Source organism: Pecten maximus, chromosome 11 (genome assembly GCF_902652985.1).
Source record: "Pecten maximus chromosome 11, xPecMax1.1, whole genome shotgun sequence".
Taxonomy (NCBI): Eukaryota; Metazoa; Mollusca; class Bivalvia; order Pectinida; family Pectinidae; genus Pecten; species Pecten maximus.
The window spans coordinates 21,728,038-21,742,994 of NC_047025.1; the positions used below are offsets into that span (position 1 = coordinate 21,728,038).

The 14,957-nt window shown below is 37.5% G+C and overlaps 1 protein-coding gene across 1 annotated transcript; it reads right to left on the bottom strand.

Moving 5' to 3' along the window:
* Positions 1-239: 239 nt before the first annotated feature.
* Positions 240-14,279, bottom strand: LOC117337102 (GLIPR1-like protein 1). The gene is made up of 7 exons (XM_033897889.1): positions 14,098-14,279; positions 6,201-6,339; positions 5,543-5,655; positions 3,162-3,292; positions 2,924-3,015; positions 1,205-1,261; positions 240-676 (listed from the first exon to the last, which is right to left on the bottom strand). The coding sequence occupies exons 1-7, from the start codon at positions 14,230-14,232 to the stop codon at positions 648-650; spliced, it is 696 nt and encodes a 231-aa protein (XP_033753780.1). The 5' UTR covers positions 14,233-14,279; the 3' UTR covers positions 240-647.
* Between the last annotated feature and the right edge of the window lie 678 nt (positions 14,280-14,957).

A 14,957-nucleotide genomic window follows, 5' to 3' on the forward strand; every position in this document is an offset into this window, starting at 1 on the left:
TGGTATGTTATCATGTACATGTAGTTGAGGGTGGAGGGGGGGGGGGGGGGGGGGGGGGGGCTTGGGTGAGATACATCTGACACAGGAACATCTTTCTTTGGGGTGAAAATTTCTCCTAAACACAAAGAACATCGACCTGGACCAATAATCATGCCACACATTTAGTGGGAGTAGGATGAATGAAGATGGTCGTCCACACATGGTATGGTGAACTTCATCGTGTTACTCTGTTGTTTCTCTTTGTTTGAGAGAGATGAATGTGGTGTTGCAGTACTATGGGGTCAAATTAACGATCAAACACAAGGACAACCAACGAAAGTGAGAAAACTATCGAAACACAATACGAATGGTTCACCAATCACATTCCAGGAACTAAACATCCATACTGTCTGTGGGGTATTGTATCGATGGTGTCTGTTGAATAACCCTGTCTATTGCTATTTTATGTACATGTATTTATATTTATTACATAAACTCTTTGCTTTTGTTAAGTCTTTACACAATGGTTTTATCTTTGTATCCATGGTTACATGTATAGACAGGGTCAGGTGCTTTGTGAAATTGATCTTGTTGATAACGGACACTTTTAATGATAATAAAATATTTATTTGATCCAAATGGAGTTGGATTGTTAAGATGTGATTTTATCATTCTTCATTACTGTTTTCTTCAAAGTCTGAAACAAAAACAAAAGACATCAAATATAGTTACTACAATAGATAATACCCTAGGGACTTGACACGTTCCTATATATAACCAAGAATGAAAAATTAACCCCCGGGTCTGACTCCTAGATCACTAGTCTGAATGATGTATTACAGTGTCAACAGAAAAAGACGATAGTTCTCTATGTTACTAATTTAAAAATAAGGGCAACTTACTCCATTTCAAGACTAGGTTGGTCAATGTGAGGAAAATAATTATTTTACAAATAGGTGTGATTCCTGCGATAAAATTCCTGTTAGGTTTTAGACTACTAGGTAAACAATGTATTACAGAACATTGGAGAAAACTACAAAATAGCATTACTGGGGTACACAATATTTTACTGTACATACAGTAGATACAAGGCTAATCTTTTACTGTACTGTAGATTAAATCTATTAATGTAAGTTTAAGCCAGCACCTTGAACAATCTCAGTGATTTTATGCTGTAAATTCAAATAATCATTATCATTGATAAAGATAAAGCTAGCTGAATTACCTTTGAGTTGGTATAAAGCTTCGAGTAGGAGATTCAGTTCTCTTTTCTTGTCCTTGACTACAAGTAAAACATTACAGTTAGAATATATCCTTGATTTAAAATCAATATTAATAAATACTTCTATCATGTAATCGGCCCATCGTCCAGTACTTGAATATCTTCACTTCTATCATGTAATCGGCCTGTTGTCAAGTAAATGTTACTAGTGTTATACATCCTGGAGTGTTTTTCATTGGCTCTACCTGTCAAAAATCAATTATGACATCATAATTTGGGCAATGATGTTACATCATGAATTAAAAATAGCTGCTATCTATTGATTTTGTCTTCATTCAGACTAAATGTCATGATGTAAGTTTTCAGAGTTAAGTGATAAAAAGTATCTTAAATTTCTGTGCATTTTCAAATACGATTATACTATATTGAAGTAATCACATCCCACACAGCTTCCTGGAGTCACAGGTGGTGCCTTATAGGGTAACTATATACCACACAGCTTCCTGGAGTCACAGGTGGTGCCTTATAGGGTAACTATATACCACACAGCTTCCTGGAGCCACAGGTGGTGCCTTATAGGGTAACTATATATCATACAGCTTCCTGGAGTTACAGGTGGTGCCTTATGAGTTAACTACTCACCACACAGCTTTCTGGAGCCACAGATGGTGCCTTATAGGGTAACTATATACCACACAGCTTCCTGGAGCCACAGGTGGTGCCTTATAGGGTAACTATATACCACACAGCTTCCTGGAGCCACAGGTGGTGCCTTATAGGGTAACTATATACCACACAGCTTCCTGGAGTCACAGGTGGTGCCTTATAGGGTAACTATATACCACACAGCTTCCTGGAGCCACAGGTGGTGCCTTATAGGGTAACTATATACCACACAGCTTCCTGGAGTCACAGGTGGTGCCTTATAGGGTAACTATATACCACACAGCTTCCTGGAGTCACAGGTGGTGCCTTATAGGGTAACTATATACCACACAGCTTCCTGGAGCCACAGGTGGTGCCTTATAGGGTAACTATATACCACACAGCTTCCTGGAGCCACAGATGGTGCCTTATAGGGTAACTATATATCACACAGCTTCCTAGAGTCACAGATGGTGCCTTATAGGGTAACTATATATCACACAGCTTCCTGGAGCCACAGGTGGTGCCTTATAGGGTAACTATATACCACACAGCTTCCTGGAGCCACAGATGGTGCCTTATAGGGTAACTATATATCATACAGCTTCCTGGAGTCACAGGTGGTGCCTTATAGGGTAACTATATACCACACAGCTTCCTGGAGTCACAGATGGTGCCTTATGGTTCATATAGGTTTAACTACTCACCACACAGCTTCCTGGAGCCACAGATGGTGCCTTATAGGGTAACTATATATCATACAGCTTCCTGGAGTCACAGGTTGTGTCTTATAGGGTAACTATATACCACATAGCTTCCTGAAGTCACAAGTGGTGCCTTATAGGGTAACTATATACCACACAGCTTCCTGGAGCCACAGTTGGTGCCTTATATGGTAACTATATACCACACAGCTTCCTGGAGCCACAGGTGGTGCCTTATAGGATAACTATATATCACACAGCTTCCTGGAGCCACAGATGGTGCCTTATGGTTCATATATGGTTAACTACTTACCACACAGCTTTCTGGAGCCACAGATGGTGCCTTATGGTTCATATAGGGTTAACTACTTACCACACAGCTTCCTGGAGTCACAGGTGGTGCCTTCTGGACATCTCAAACAGCGGGTCCCTCTTGTATAGGGTTTTTTATCTTTAATGTTGCCCCTGAGAAAGACAGGATATCAGTTTAACAGTTGTCACAAAACTGGGTTACCATGCAAGGCTTCAGACTTAACATTTTTGTGAATTGGTAAAATGTGTCATAACATCCGACATTAACCCTGGCCAATGCTGGCAGCAACTATACTTACCCAGGTGCATACTGACACACGACAAGCCAGGCTAAGGATGTTAATTTTACTCTCTTATCATCCTTAAGTTTATAGAGGGGCTGGCAGCTGACAGCAGCACATCCAAGCTTGTTAGATGTAGACCATACAACCTGTAAGGGAGAAGACAGTAGTTAGGTTGATATATATGTCTTTCATTACCGTATTTCACTGGGTATAAGCCCACCCCCCTGTTTTCAGTTTTTTTCTGCATAGGCTCATTTTCGGGAACAAAGGTTCAGTATGACCTATAGCTATCATGGTGTCCTGTGCAGTGTGTCATACGTTTTGCATGGTGTGTAAATATTTTCAACTTATTCCTATCAACTCATGAATGAACTTTCAGTGAAATTTCACATTAAACTTCCATGACCACAAAGGTCAACAAAGTAAGGGACATGAGGGTAGGACAGAAAGGAGTCAAATTAATTGATATTTCAAAAATCTTCTTCAGACCTAGATATAGTGGAATCCAATTATCATCATAGATGGAAGGGTTTTAGGTGCTTTACCAAAACTGAATTTCATGACTGCAGAATATCATGTTTCCCTCTTGGGAGGAGATGAAGTTAAATTGACTGACATTTAAGAAGAAATCAAGATCCATGTTCGTAGAATGATATGCTCTTCACAAATGGAAAGGTCTTGAGGTATTTACCAAAATTTTGAATTTGAATTTTCAATAATCAATAGGCATGGATCCATGACATTGGATCAGTAGCATCCTACTTTTGTTCTAATGAATAGAGTGACACGTACACTCTTTTCAGGGAGTACAAACTTACCTGTGTATAGTGACCATACACTTTCCTGGGAGTACAAACTTACCTGTATATAGTAACCACACACTTTCCTGGGAGTACAAACTTACCTGTGTATAGTGACCACACACTCCTGGGAGTACAAACTTACCTGTATATAGTGACCACACACTTTCCTGGGAGTGCAAACTTACCTGTGTATAGTGACCACACACTTTCCTGTGAGTAAAAACTTACCTGTGTATAGTGACCACACACTTTCCTGGGAGTACAAATTTACCTGTTTATAGTGACCACACACTTCCTCAGATTACAAACTTACCTGTGTATAGTGATCACACACTTTCCTGGGAGTACAAACTTACCTGTATATAGTAACCACACATTTTCCTGGGAGTACAAACTTACCTGTGTATAGTGACCACACACTTTCCTGGGAGTACAAACTTACCTATGTATAGTGACCACACACTTTCCTGTGAGTACAAACTTACCTGTGTATAGTGACCACACACTTTCCTGTGAGTACAAACTTACCTGTGTATAGTGACCACACACTTTCCTGGGAGTACAAATTTACCTGTTTATAGTGACCACACACTTCCTCAGATTACAAACTTACCTGTGTATAGTGACCACACACTTTCCTGGGAGTACAAACTTACCTGTGTATAGTGACCACACACTTTCCTGGGAGTACAAACTTACCTGTGTATAGTGACCACCCTTACCTGGGAGTACAGACTTACCTGTGTATAGTGACCACACACTTTCCTGGGAGTACAAACTTACCTGTGTATAGTGACCGCACACTTTCCTTGGAGTACAAACTTACCTGTGTATAGTGACCACACACTTTCCTGGGAGTACAAACTTACCTGTGTATAGTGACCACACTTTCCTGGGAGTACAGACTTACATGTGTATAGTGACCGCACACTTTCCTGGGAGTACAAATTTACCTGTTTATAGTGACCACACACTTCCTCAGATTACAAACTTACCTGTGTATAGTGACCACACACTTTCCTGGGAGTACAAACTTACCTGTATATAGTGACCACATACTTTTCTGGGTGTACAAACTTACCTGTTTATAGTGACCACACACTTCCTCAGATTACAAACTTACCTGTGTATAGTGACCACACATTTTTCTGGGAGTACAAACTTACCTGTGTATAGTGACCACACACTTTCCTGGGAGTACAAACTTACCTGTGTATAGTGACCACACACTTTCCTGGGAGTACAAACTTACCTGTGTATAGTGACCACACTTTCCTGGGAGTACAGACTTACCTGTGTATAGTGACCACACACTTTCCTGGGAGTACAAACTTACCTGTGTATAGTGACCGCACACTTTCCTGGGAGTACAAATTTACCTGTTTATAGTGACCACACACTTCCTCAGATTACAAACTTACCTGTGTATAGTGATCACACACTTTCCTGGGAGTACAAACTTACCTGTATATAGTAACCACACATTTTCCTGGGAGTACAAACTTACCTGTGTATAGTGACCACACACTTTCCTGGGAGTACAGACTTACATGTGTATAGTGACCACACACTTTTCTGGGAGTACAGACTTACCTGTGTATAGTGACCACACACTTCCCCACGAGCACAGGAGCCTTCTTTGAAGTTGTAGTCATCCTTTTCGTCGTACCAGATGTTGACAACTTTTGTAACATTTAAAGTCTTGGCTAAAACACAAGATTGTCGGTTAGATTAGGGTTGGTATTCCTCCTTTATTACACCACCCTCTTAATTAATTCAGATGTTTGTTTTTAACTTGAAGATTGGCAACTAAACATGTATGTCTGTGATCATTTACCAATTCATCATATGACAAATCCCGGATGATCAGTATTAACTGTACCCCGACGATGCCTGATGATCAGTGTTAACTGTACCCCGACAATATTACCAGGGGTGGGTGTTTTATTCATGTCGGTGCAATATGTTGTTAAACTGTCGTAATTGTTCTTACATTGAAGAAATCATTGCTAAAAATGAATGTTTACCAAAGATCACGCCAATGTCACCATCATCTACCCACAGGGACTTTGCACAAAATCCCGATCCCACATTTCGTACATGTTTATTATATGATACATGTAATTAAAAGTTTTGATAAAATATATGAGTGTGGATGGGATTACAAGTCCATGTGGTTCCCTCGTGCGTCTTGGCGCCCAAATTCAAGCACTCACAGCCAGCATCGTATTTCACACCGGAGATCACGTACCTGAAGACCAAAATAAGTTTTCTCCAACAGAAACCTGCTTTCCACCCCAAGTGATTTTCCGGTCCGAGGAGGGGCTATGGTCCCATAAACACTCCTGGGCCCACGTAGCCGCAGTTTTCTTTATAGCTCTGCTCCAAGTCTGGAACGAGTGTAATATGGAACATAACAAGGAAGGCGGTCAGAGGAACTGGATAGATTGATTTCATATCTAATATACGTTAAACAAAAACAAACCAAACAAACCAAACGTTAGGCCCTAGCTGTAATACATAGCTATTGAATATAAATTTTATATAGTGGTCATATATTGACATTTTACCAGAATTACAAGCAATATATTTTAGGTTCCACCGTCTGTATTTGTAAAATCTTTCCACTAAATGGATACTGATAATGACAAGTATTTCACTCTCGTAATGTGATACAGCGTAGAGAATAATATCCAGTGAAAACGGAGAATTATATACAATGTAGAAAATTATATACAGTGTAGAGAATTATATACAGTGTAGAAAATTATATACAGTGTAGATAATTATATACAGTGTAGAGAATTATATACAGTGTAGAGAATTATATACAGTGTAGAGAATTATATACAGTGTAGAGAATTATATACAGTGTAGAGAATTATATACAGTGTAGAGAATTATATACAGTGAAGCCGGAGAATTATATACAGTGAAGCCGGAGAATTATATACAGTGTAGAGAATTATATACAGTGTAGAGAATTATATACAGTGTTATACAGTGTAGAGAATTATATACAGTGTAGAGAATTATATACAGTGTAGAGAATTATATACAGTGAAGCCGGAGAATTATATACAGTGTAGAGAATTATATACAGTGTAGAGAATTATATACAGTGAAGCCGGAGAATTATATACAGTGTAGAGAATTATATACAGTGTAGAGAATTATATACAGTGTAGAGAATTATATACAGTGTAGAGAATTATATACAGTGTAGAGAATTATATACAGTGTAGAGAATTATATACAGTGAAGCCGGAGAATTATATACAGTGAAGCCGGAGAATTATATACAGTGTAGAGAATTATATACAGTGTAGAGAATTATATACAGTGTAGAGAATTATATACAGTGTAGAGAATTATATACAGTGTAGAGAATTATATACAGTGTAGAGAATTATATACAGTGTAGAGAATTATATACAGTGTAGAGAATTATATACAGTGAAGCCGGAGAATTATATACAGTGAAGCCGGAGAATTATATACAGTGTAGAGAATTATATACAGTGTAGAGAATTATATACAGTGTTATACAGTGTAGAGAATTATATACAGTGTTATACAGTGTAGAGAATTATATACAGTGTAGAGAATTATATACAGTGTAGAGAATTATATACAGTGTAGAGAATTATATACAGTGTAGAGAATTATATACAGTGTAGAGAATTATATACAGTGTAGAGAATTATATACAGTGTAGAGAATTATATACAGTGTAGAGAATTATATACAGTGAAGCCGGAGAATTATATACAGTGAAGCCGGAGAATTATATACAGTGTAGAGAATTATATACAGTGTAGAGAATTATATACAGTGTTATACAGTGTAGAGAATTATATACAGTGTAGAGAATTATATACAGTGTAGAGAATTATATACAGTGTAGAGAATTATATACAGTGTAGAGAATTATATACAGTGTAGAGAATTATATACAGTGAAGCCGGAGAATTATATACAGTGAAGCCGGAGAATTATATACAGTGTAGAGAATTATATACAGTGTAGAGAATTATATACAGTGTTATACAGTGTAGAGAATTATATACAGTGTTATACAGTGTAGAGAATTATATACAGTGTAGAGAATTATATACAGTGTAGAGAATTATATACAGTGTAGAGAATTATATACAGTGTAGAGAATTATATACAGTGTAGAGAATTATATACAGTGTAGAGAATTATATACAGTGTAGAGAATTATATACAGTGTAGAGAATTATATACAGTGTAGAGAATTATATACAGTGAAGCCGGAGAATTATATACAGTGAAGCCGGAGAATTATATACAGTGTAGAGAATTATATACAGTGTAGAGAATTATATACAGTGTTATACAGTGTAGAGAATTATATACAGTGTAGAGAATTATATACAGTGTAGAGAATTATATACAGTGAAGCCGGAGAATTATATACAGTGTAGAGAATTATATACAGTGTAGAGAATTATATACAGTGTAGAGAATTATATACAGTGTAGAGAATTATATACAGTGAAGCCGGAGAATTATATACAGTGAAGCCGGAGAATTATATACAGTGTAGAGAATTATATACAGTGTAGAGAATTATATACAGTGAAGCCGGAGAATTATATACAGTGAAGCCGGAGAATTATATACAGTGTAGAGAATTATATAAAATGGAGAGAATTATATACATTGCTATGCTGGTATACTAATTAACAGAGATGACTTTTAACCTTTATGAATTTGACAAGCGAAACTAGTTTGTGGGTTAGTTGATGGGATGTTGTTTTCTTCGTTCATCGTGTCAACGTTTTGAAATCATATATCATTAGATAAATATAGTTTTACAGTCCAGATATTACAGCGTGGTAAACACGCCTTGTTTGTCACCATTACTGTGACAGCAGGAGTACCAACACATTTCCTCACCATTACACATTTGTACATCAACACTACATCAGAAACACCTAAACTCACCGTTAGTGTCAAATTTCATCTATAAATATTTAAATTTTTAACAAACGTTTCGTGTATGAGAATAAATTAAGAAAGCTGGTGTGAATACAACGAGTCTTGATACCAAATCGTGTCATGATAACGTCTGAATCGTTTGTCCTGTGAGGGGTCGGCTGGCCATACGATAGTGATATATGGCCCTGTAAAATGGATCTCGTGTTAATGATTGTATATCTTATTGTGATTAATATTTCTAGTAAGTATTGTAAATCGCATGACATTGAATATAAATTAAAAGATTTTAGAATACTTCACAATAGAATTCACAAAATATCAAATGCAATATTATCGAAAGTTTTCCCAAATATAAACCACAAAAAACAATTTTTACAATAAAAATATCCGGAAATATAGATCACATGATTTAGAATATGAAAGTTTTACAATTTAAATCACGGCAAATAAAGGTCTCGCGAATTAGAATATAAAAGTTTTACAATATAAATCACGGCAAATATCAGTTATATAGGTCTTATGGTTTAGAATATAAAAGTTTTATAAGATAAATCAAGGAAAATATAGATATCACGATTCAGAATATAAAAGTTTTACAATATAAATCACACGATTTGTAATCGTTGAAATCGTTAAAGTATCCCAATGTTTAACAAATCATAGGAAGCGTCTCGTTTGGATGCACGATATAGCTGATATACAAAAACAAGAGGCAAAGGGCCTCGTAGCTCTCTGGACGTTGATTTGAAATCCAGCTTGTTTGTATATACAGTTACGTGCCAATTTTAGTCTTTCAATTTTTTTCAATTTTGCTATATATTCTTTGTATTTTCAACTTTTTCAATGAATTTTCCTGACTTTGTGTATTGATCGTTTTAAATGAAATTTTGTACTCTCATAGAGAATTGTTTCCCGTTTCATCTCATAATATTTTCACTGTTTTCCGATGTATATGACTAGAGAAATCATATTTTTTTTTACAATACCTAATTTTTGAACGCCATTTTGACGTTATTTTAGTAACGTCATATAGAGAAATGGCGTCACACGGAAATTATCAGTGTAGAGAATTCTGTATTGCTCCATACTCAAAGGAAAAATAAATAAATATTATGAGAAGAAAATATGGACATTTCGTAATAACATGACGAAATATTGTCAAAATCCGTTCATAAACAATGTCAGGAAATTTCATTGAAAAAAAGTGGAAATACAAAGAATATATAGCAAAGGAAGAAAAATTGAAAGACTTTTGGCACGTCACTGTATTTGACCATTCTCTGCATCCATAAACAAGAGACCCAGAGGGCCTGTATTGCTCACCTAATTATTTCATGCATTATATGTTTACATCAAGTAAGCATATTGAGTCATGCCCCTCAAGCCCCTGGGGGCCAAGACTCACGGTTTATACAAAATTTATTCCCGTTGAAACTAGGATGCTTCAGACCAAATCCTTTCATTCATGTAGCAGAAGGATCTTAAAGAGTTTGTTATATGTTTCCCCTATAGGCCCCGCCCCTCAGACCCCTGAGAACCAAGATCCAAATATAAGTGCCCTGGGCCTTTTGGTTAGAGAGAATTCACTTGAACACACCTTTTAGTCCTTCATCCAAGCATGCTACAAGACAAATATCAGTGTCCTGGACCTTTTGGTTAGTGAGAGGGAAATGTTTGAAAGATTTTTAAGACATTTGACCCCAGTGACCTTGAAAGTGGGTCAAGGTTATTCATTTGAACAAACTTGGTAGCCCTTCATCCAAGCATGCTACAGGCCAAATGTAAGTGTCCTGGGCCTTTTGGTTAGTGAGAAGAAAATTTTTGAAAGATTTTCAAGACATTTGACCCCTGTGACCTTGAAAGTGGGTCAAGGTCATTGCTTTGAACAAACTTGGAAGCCCTTCATCCAAACATGCTACTGGCCAAAATATCAGTACCCTGGGCCTTCTGGTTATCAAGAAGAAGTCGTTTAAATAAAAAGTTTACGGACGGCGAACGACGACGGACGATGGCATGATGACTATAGGTCATCGGGTCAGATGACCTAAAAATGCTATATTTCCCCCTATTGGGCCAAGCCCCTCCAGTCCCTGGGGTCCCAGACCTACATGTACGGTTTATACTAATTGATTAACCCTTAACCTAAGGATGTTTCAGACCAAATATTTTCACTTCTGCATTAGAAGAAGGATTTTAAAGAATTTGATATATTTCCCCTAAAGGGCCCGACCAATAGTTAATACAAAACTTCAGATAAAATGTTCCACGGTTTTTGACTAGTAGTGATTTAAAGGAAAAGTTGACAGATGGACTTCTTGTGCTGCACCATGGCATAAGCTCCCCAGCCCTATACCTCGCGAGACACTCTGTACACTGTAGCTGACGACATAACACGCATAGCAGCAAATTTTTGCAGCGGCACAGGGATACGTGTGTTGCAGCACATTACTATATACACATTACAGTGGGTTGATATAGGAACTTTGCCTTATAACTCCTCAGAATAATGTTCGGCATGTCCCTGTGACACCGAGTATGTCCAAAATGACACCGTAAATTGACGATTACTCGAAAATGAAAACATTTAACAACTCAAATTTCTTGTCAAATCTAGTTCGTGTCGACCCCAATCATGTGTCTTGAAATCCATTCTGACAGTCCCACTGTTTCTGATATCCTCTGTCCACAAAATTTTAATAATTCTACTTCCGGCAAAAACATGAGAATGACTGCGTAAGCTCTCCTGGACTCCGTCCAGAGAGCTAACAACTAGGATAAACGCTTTCCATCCGGTTGCTTCACGCGAGATTTCGTTCAAAGATAACAAAACCACTGACGAAAACATCGTTATTGCACCTTTTAAAGTAGCTTATGTTGCGTAAAAAATCATTTCATTAAAAAATAGCAAAGCTGATGTAGCAGATAAGTCATACAAATATGAAGCTGGAGATTGCCCGCCCCGGGAAGCCGTAAGTCTAACGCTCTATAGCGACGACCACTAGTGACCTAGCATCTTTATATTTGGAGGTTTCCATGGCAACTTTTTTTGTCAATGTTACTTATATCAATTTGGAATCTCGATGTGATATAATTTGAAAATTCGCTAACATTTCTGCACCCCCCCCCCCCCCCCCCCCCCCCCCCCAAAAAAATGAAATAAGATATTGAAGCACACTGTAAAAATGAAATAGACATTTTCAAACAAAATCACTCCTAATCAAAATTTTCCTTAATATGACATTTTTACCCCCAAAAGATCGCTCTTCCTTAAAAGAAAGGAGAAAATACATCTTTCAGTAATATTGCTAAAGTTGTTCTAATTTGACTATAAATTGAGTTGTAAATCAATTGGAAAAGCAATAAACATACTGTACAAATTTCTCAAAATATGAGGTTTTTATCACAAAAATAAATAAAAAGTGATACAATTTACACAATTTGTAGGGTGTGTTGAGATGTTCATACTACTATAATTAATTTTTCTTTGTTTTCATGGTAAATACTCAAATGTGATTGGTCGAAAAATTCTTTTCATTCTTCTATGAAAGAAATTCCGAGAATGGCGCGAAAAATGTGACATCACAATACGACAATTGACGTTGCTTATTGATTTGAGAAAAAGAATCCCAAATAAAACCCGTAAAATTGTACATAAAACATGTTTTGAATTAGAAAAAGACAATTAACTGAAATTAATTATAAGCATTGAGGTTGATTTTTAAAATTTTCATCGGGGTATGAAAAGAATTTTTTTTGCAAACTATGTAAGAATCCGCTAATCAGAAAGACCTCCTCGTCGTGATGTATCCAAGTGGATAACAACCGTCATTTTGTACGGCACGTGTACATAACCTATCTTACTATAGGTCGGCGGCACGTGTACATTACCTGTCCTACCATATGTCGGTGGCACGTGTACATTACCTGTCTTACCATAAGTCTGCTGCACGTGTACATAACCTATCTTACTTATAGATGTACGGCACATGTACATTACCTGTCCTACCATAGGTCGGTGGCACGTGTACATTACCTGTCTTACCATAAGTCTGCTGCACGTGTACATAACCTATCATTACCTGTATTACCAAAGGTCGGCGGCGCGTGTACATTACCTAGCTGTCCCTGTATTCATTACCTAGCTGTCTCTGTCCTACCATAGGTCGGTGGCACGTGTACATTACCTGTCCTACCATAGGTCGGCGGCACGTGTACATTACCTGTCCTACCATAGGTCGGCGGCACGTGTACATTACCTGTCCTACCATAGGTCGGCGGTACGTGTACATTACCTGTCCTACCATAGGTCGGTGGCACGTGTACATTACCTGTCCTACCATAGGTTGACGGCACGTGTACATTACCTTCCTACCATAGGTCGGCGGTACGTGTACATTACCTGTCCTACCATAGGTCGGCGGTACGTGTACATTACCTGTCCTACCATAGGTTGGCGGTACGTGTACATTACCTGTCCTACCATAGGTCGGCGGTACGTGTACATTACCTGTCCTACCATAGGTCGGCGGCACGTGTACATTACCTGTCGTACCATAGGTCGGCGGCACGTGTACATTACCTGTCCTACCATAGGTTGGCGGCACGTGTACATTACCTAGCTGTCCCTGTCTTACCATAGGTCGGCAAATTATCCCGGAGGGAGCCTTTGCGTCCACCATTGAATGATCTTGTAATACTGATCTTTACTCATCTTTCCATTTTCCCTTTAACATGCTATTTGAGAATGATCCATGTAGATCTTTCTGAGAAATAGAGATAACAGATTCCAATTGTTGAAATTCAAAATATCTACTTTATTGCAATTTTCCCATCAGTTTCAAAATCGATCACAACAATTAAAGACCAAAGGTACCTATACATAAAGTTAAAGACAAATCCTTCCGTTAATTACTTCTGAAGAAATAGCGATAAAAAGGGCTGTTTTGACGGACGGACGACCACGGATGAAGGGCGATTTGTATAGTCAACAATCTGATAATGGTACACTAGTAAAACAAACTGTAATCTACATTTCAAATATTGTATAAAAAAATAAATATACGCGTGTTTGCTTAGTTCTGTTTGTTAGAGTTTACAGCCATCGATTTACAACGGTAATTAGATAAACGTAAAATCGTGTAAATGTGAAAATGAAATACAATTATATATGTAGTATTTACCATTGCCTGCATGTCTTTAGCGCCTTCCTTAGCTCGGAAATAATTGTGCGCTTCCAAGAATTCTGCTTGTTTTTGTGCTGTGGTGATGAAAAAGACGGAAAACATAGCCGTAACGAAAAGCACACACGTCTCCATGATGACAGTGATGTGAATACTGGTCCGTCAACTAACCGGGTACCTACCCCGTCACGTGACCCACGGAGAGGTGCTGAGTTGTACGTGACATCCAGGGAAAACCTGTATGTTTAATGTCTTCCTACAAGATTATACTGATCCACACGAAACACATAAACAAAATACTCACATTGACTTCAGACAGAAAGCCAGGTTGTAAGTTATGAAGTATAACGATTATAAGATACCCTAACTAGAGGTTCCTGTTTATAGGTATCACTGATAACATTTACCGATGTCTCTTAGTGATAGCATTGATGTCCCAGAATCATTAGTACAGATAGTGTATCTCTGGATGAATTCATTCGTACAATCAATTTAAAAAATACGACAGCATTTCCTATTAAACCCTCCACATTAAACAGGTGCTACCCTTGAATACCTATTTGGGAGGGAGGCACACGGGAAATATAGTATCGGTAAAACATCTTTGTGTTTCATAATTTTAAAAACCCAATTAGTCCATCAGAAATATTAAAAACCGACCAATCAATCAATCAATCAATCAATCAATCAACCAATCAATCAATCAATCAATCAATCAATCAATCAATCAATCAATGGATATGATATTACAGTGTTTGATTGATATGATATTACAGTGTTTGATTGATATGATATTACAGTGTGTGTTTCGTCCTTCTAGGAAAAAAGCGTGGGAGTCGAGAGAATAAAACCGGCCCACA

Bases quoted from the DNA above. Each gene is read 5' to 3' on its own strand.
- LOC117337102 (XM_033897889.1), bottom strand. From the start codon at position 14,232: ATGGAGACGTGTGTGCTTTTCGTTACGGCTATGTTTTCCGTCTTTTTC. The intron at 3,016-3,161 runs GTAAGTATAGTT...TGTCTTTCTCAG, and splicing joins GTGTGTCAGTATGCACCTGG to GGGCAACATTAAAGATAAAA. The intron at 1,262-2,923 runs GTAAGTAGTTAA...TTTTACTTGTAG, and splicing joins TGACTCCAGGAAGCTGTGTG to TCAAGGACAAGAAAAGAGAA.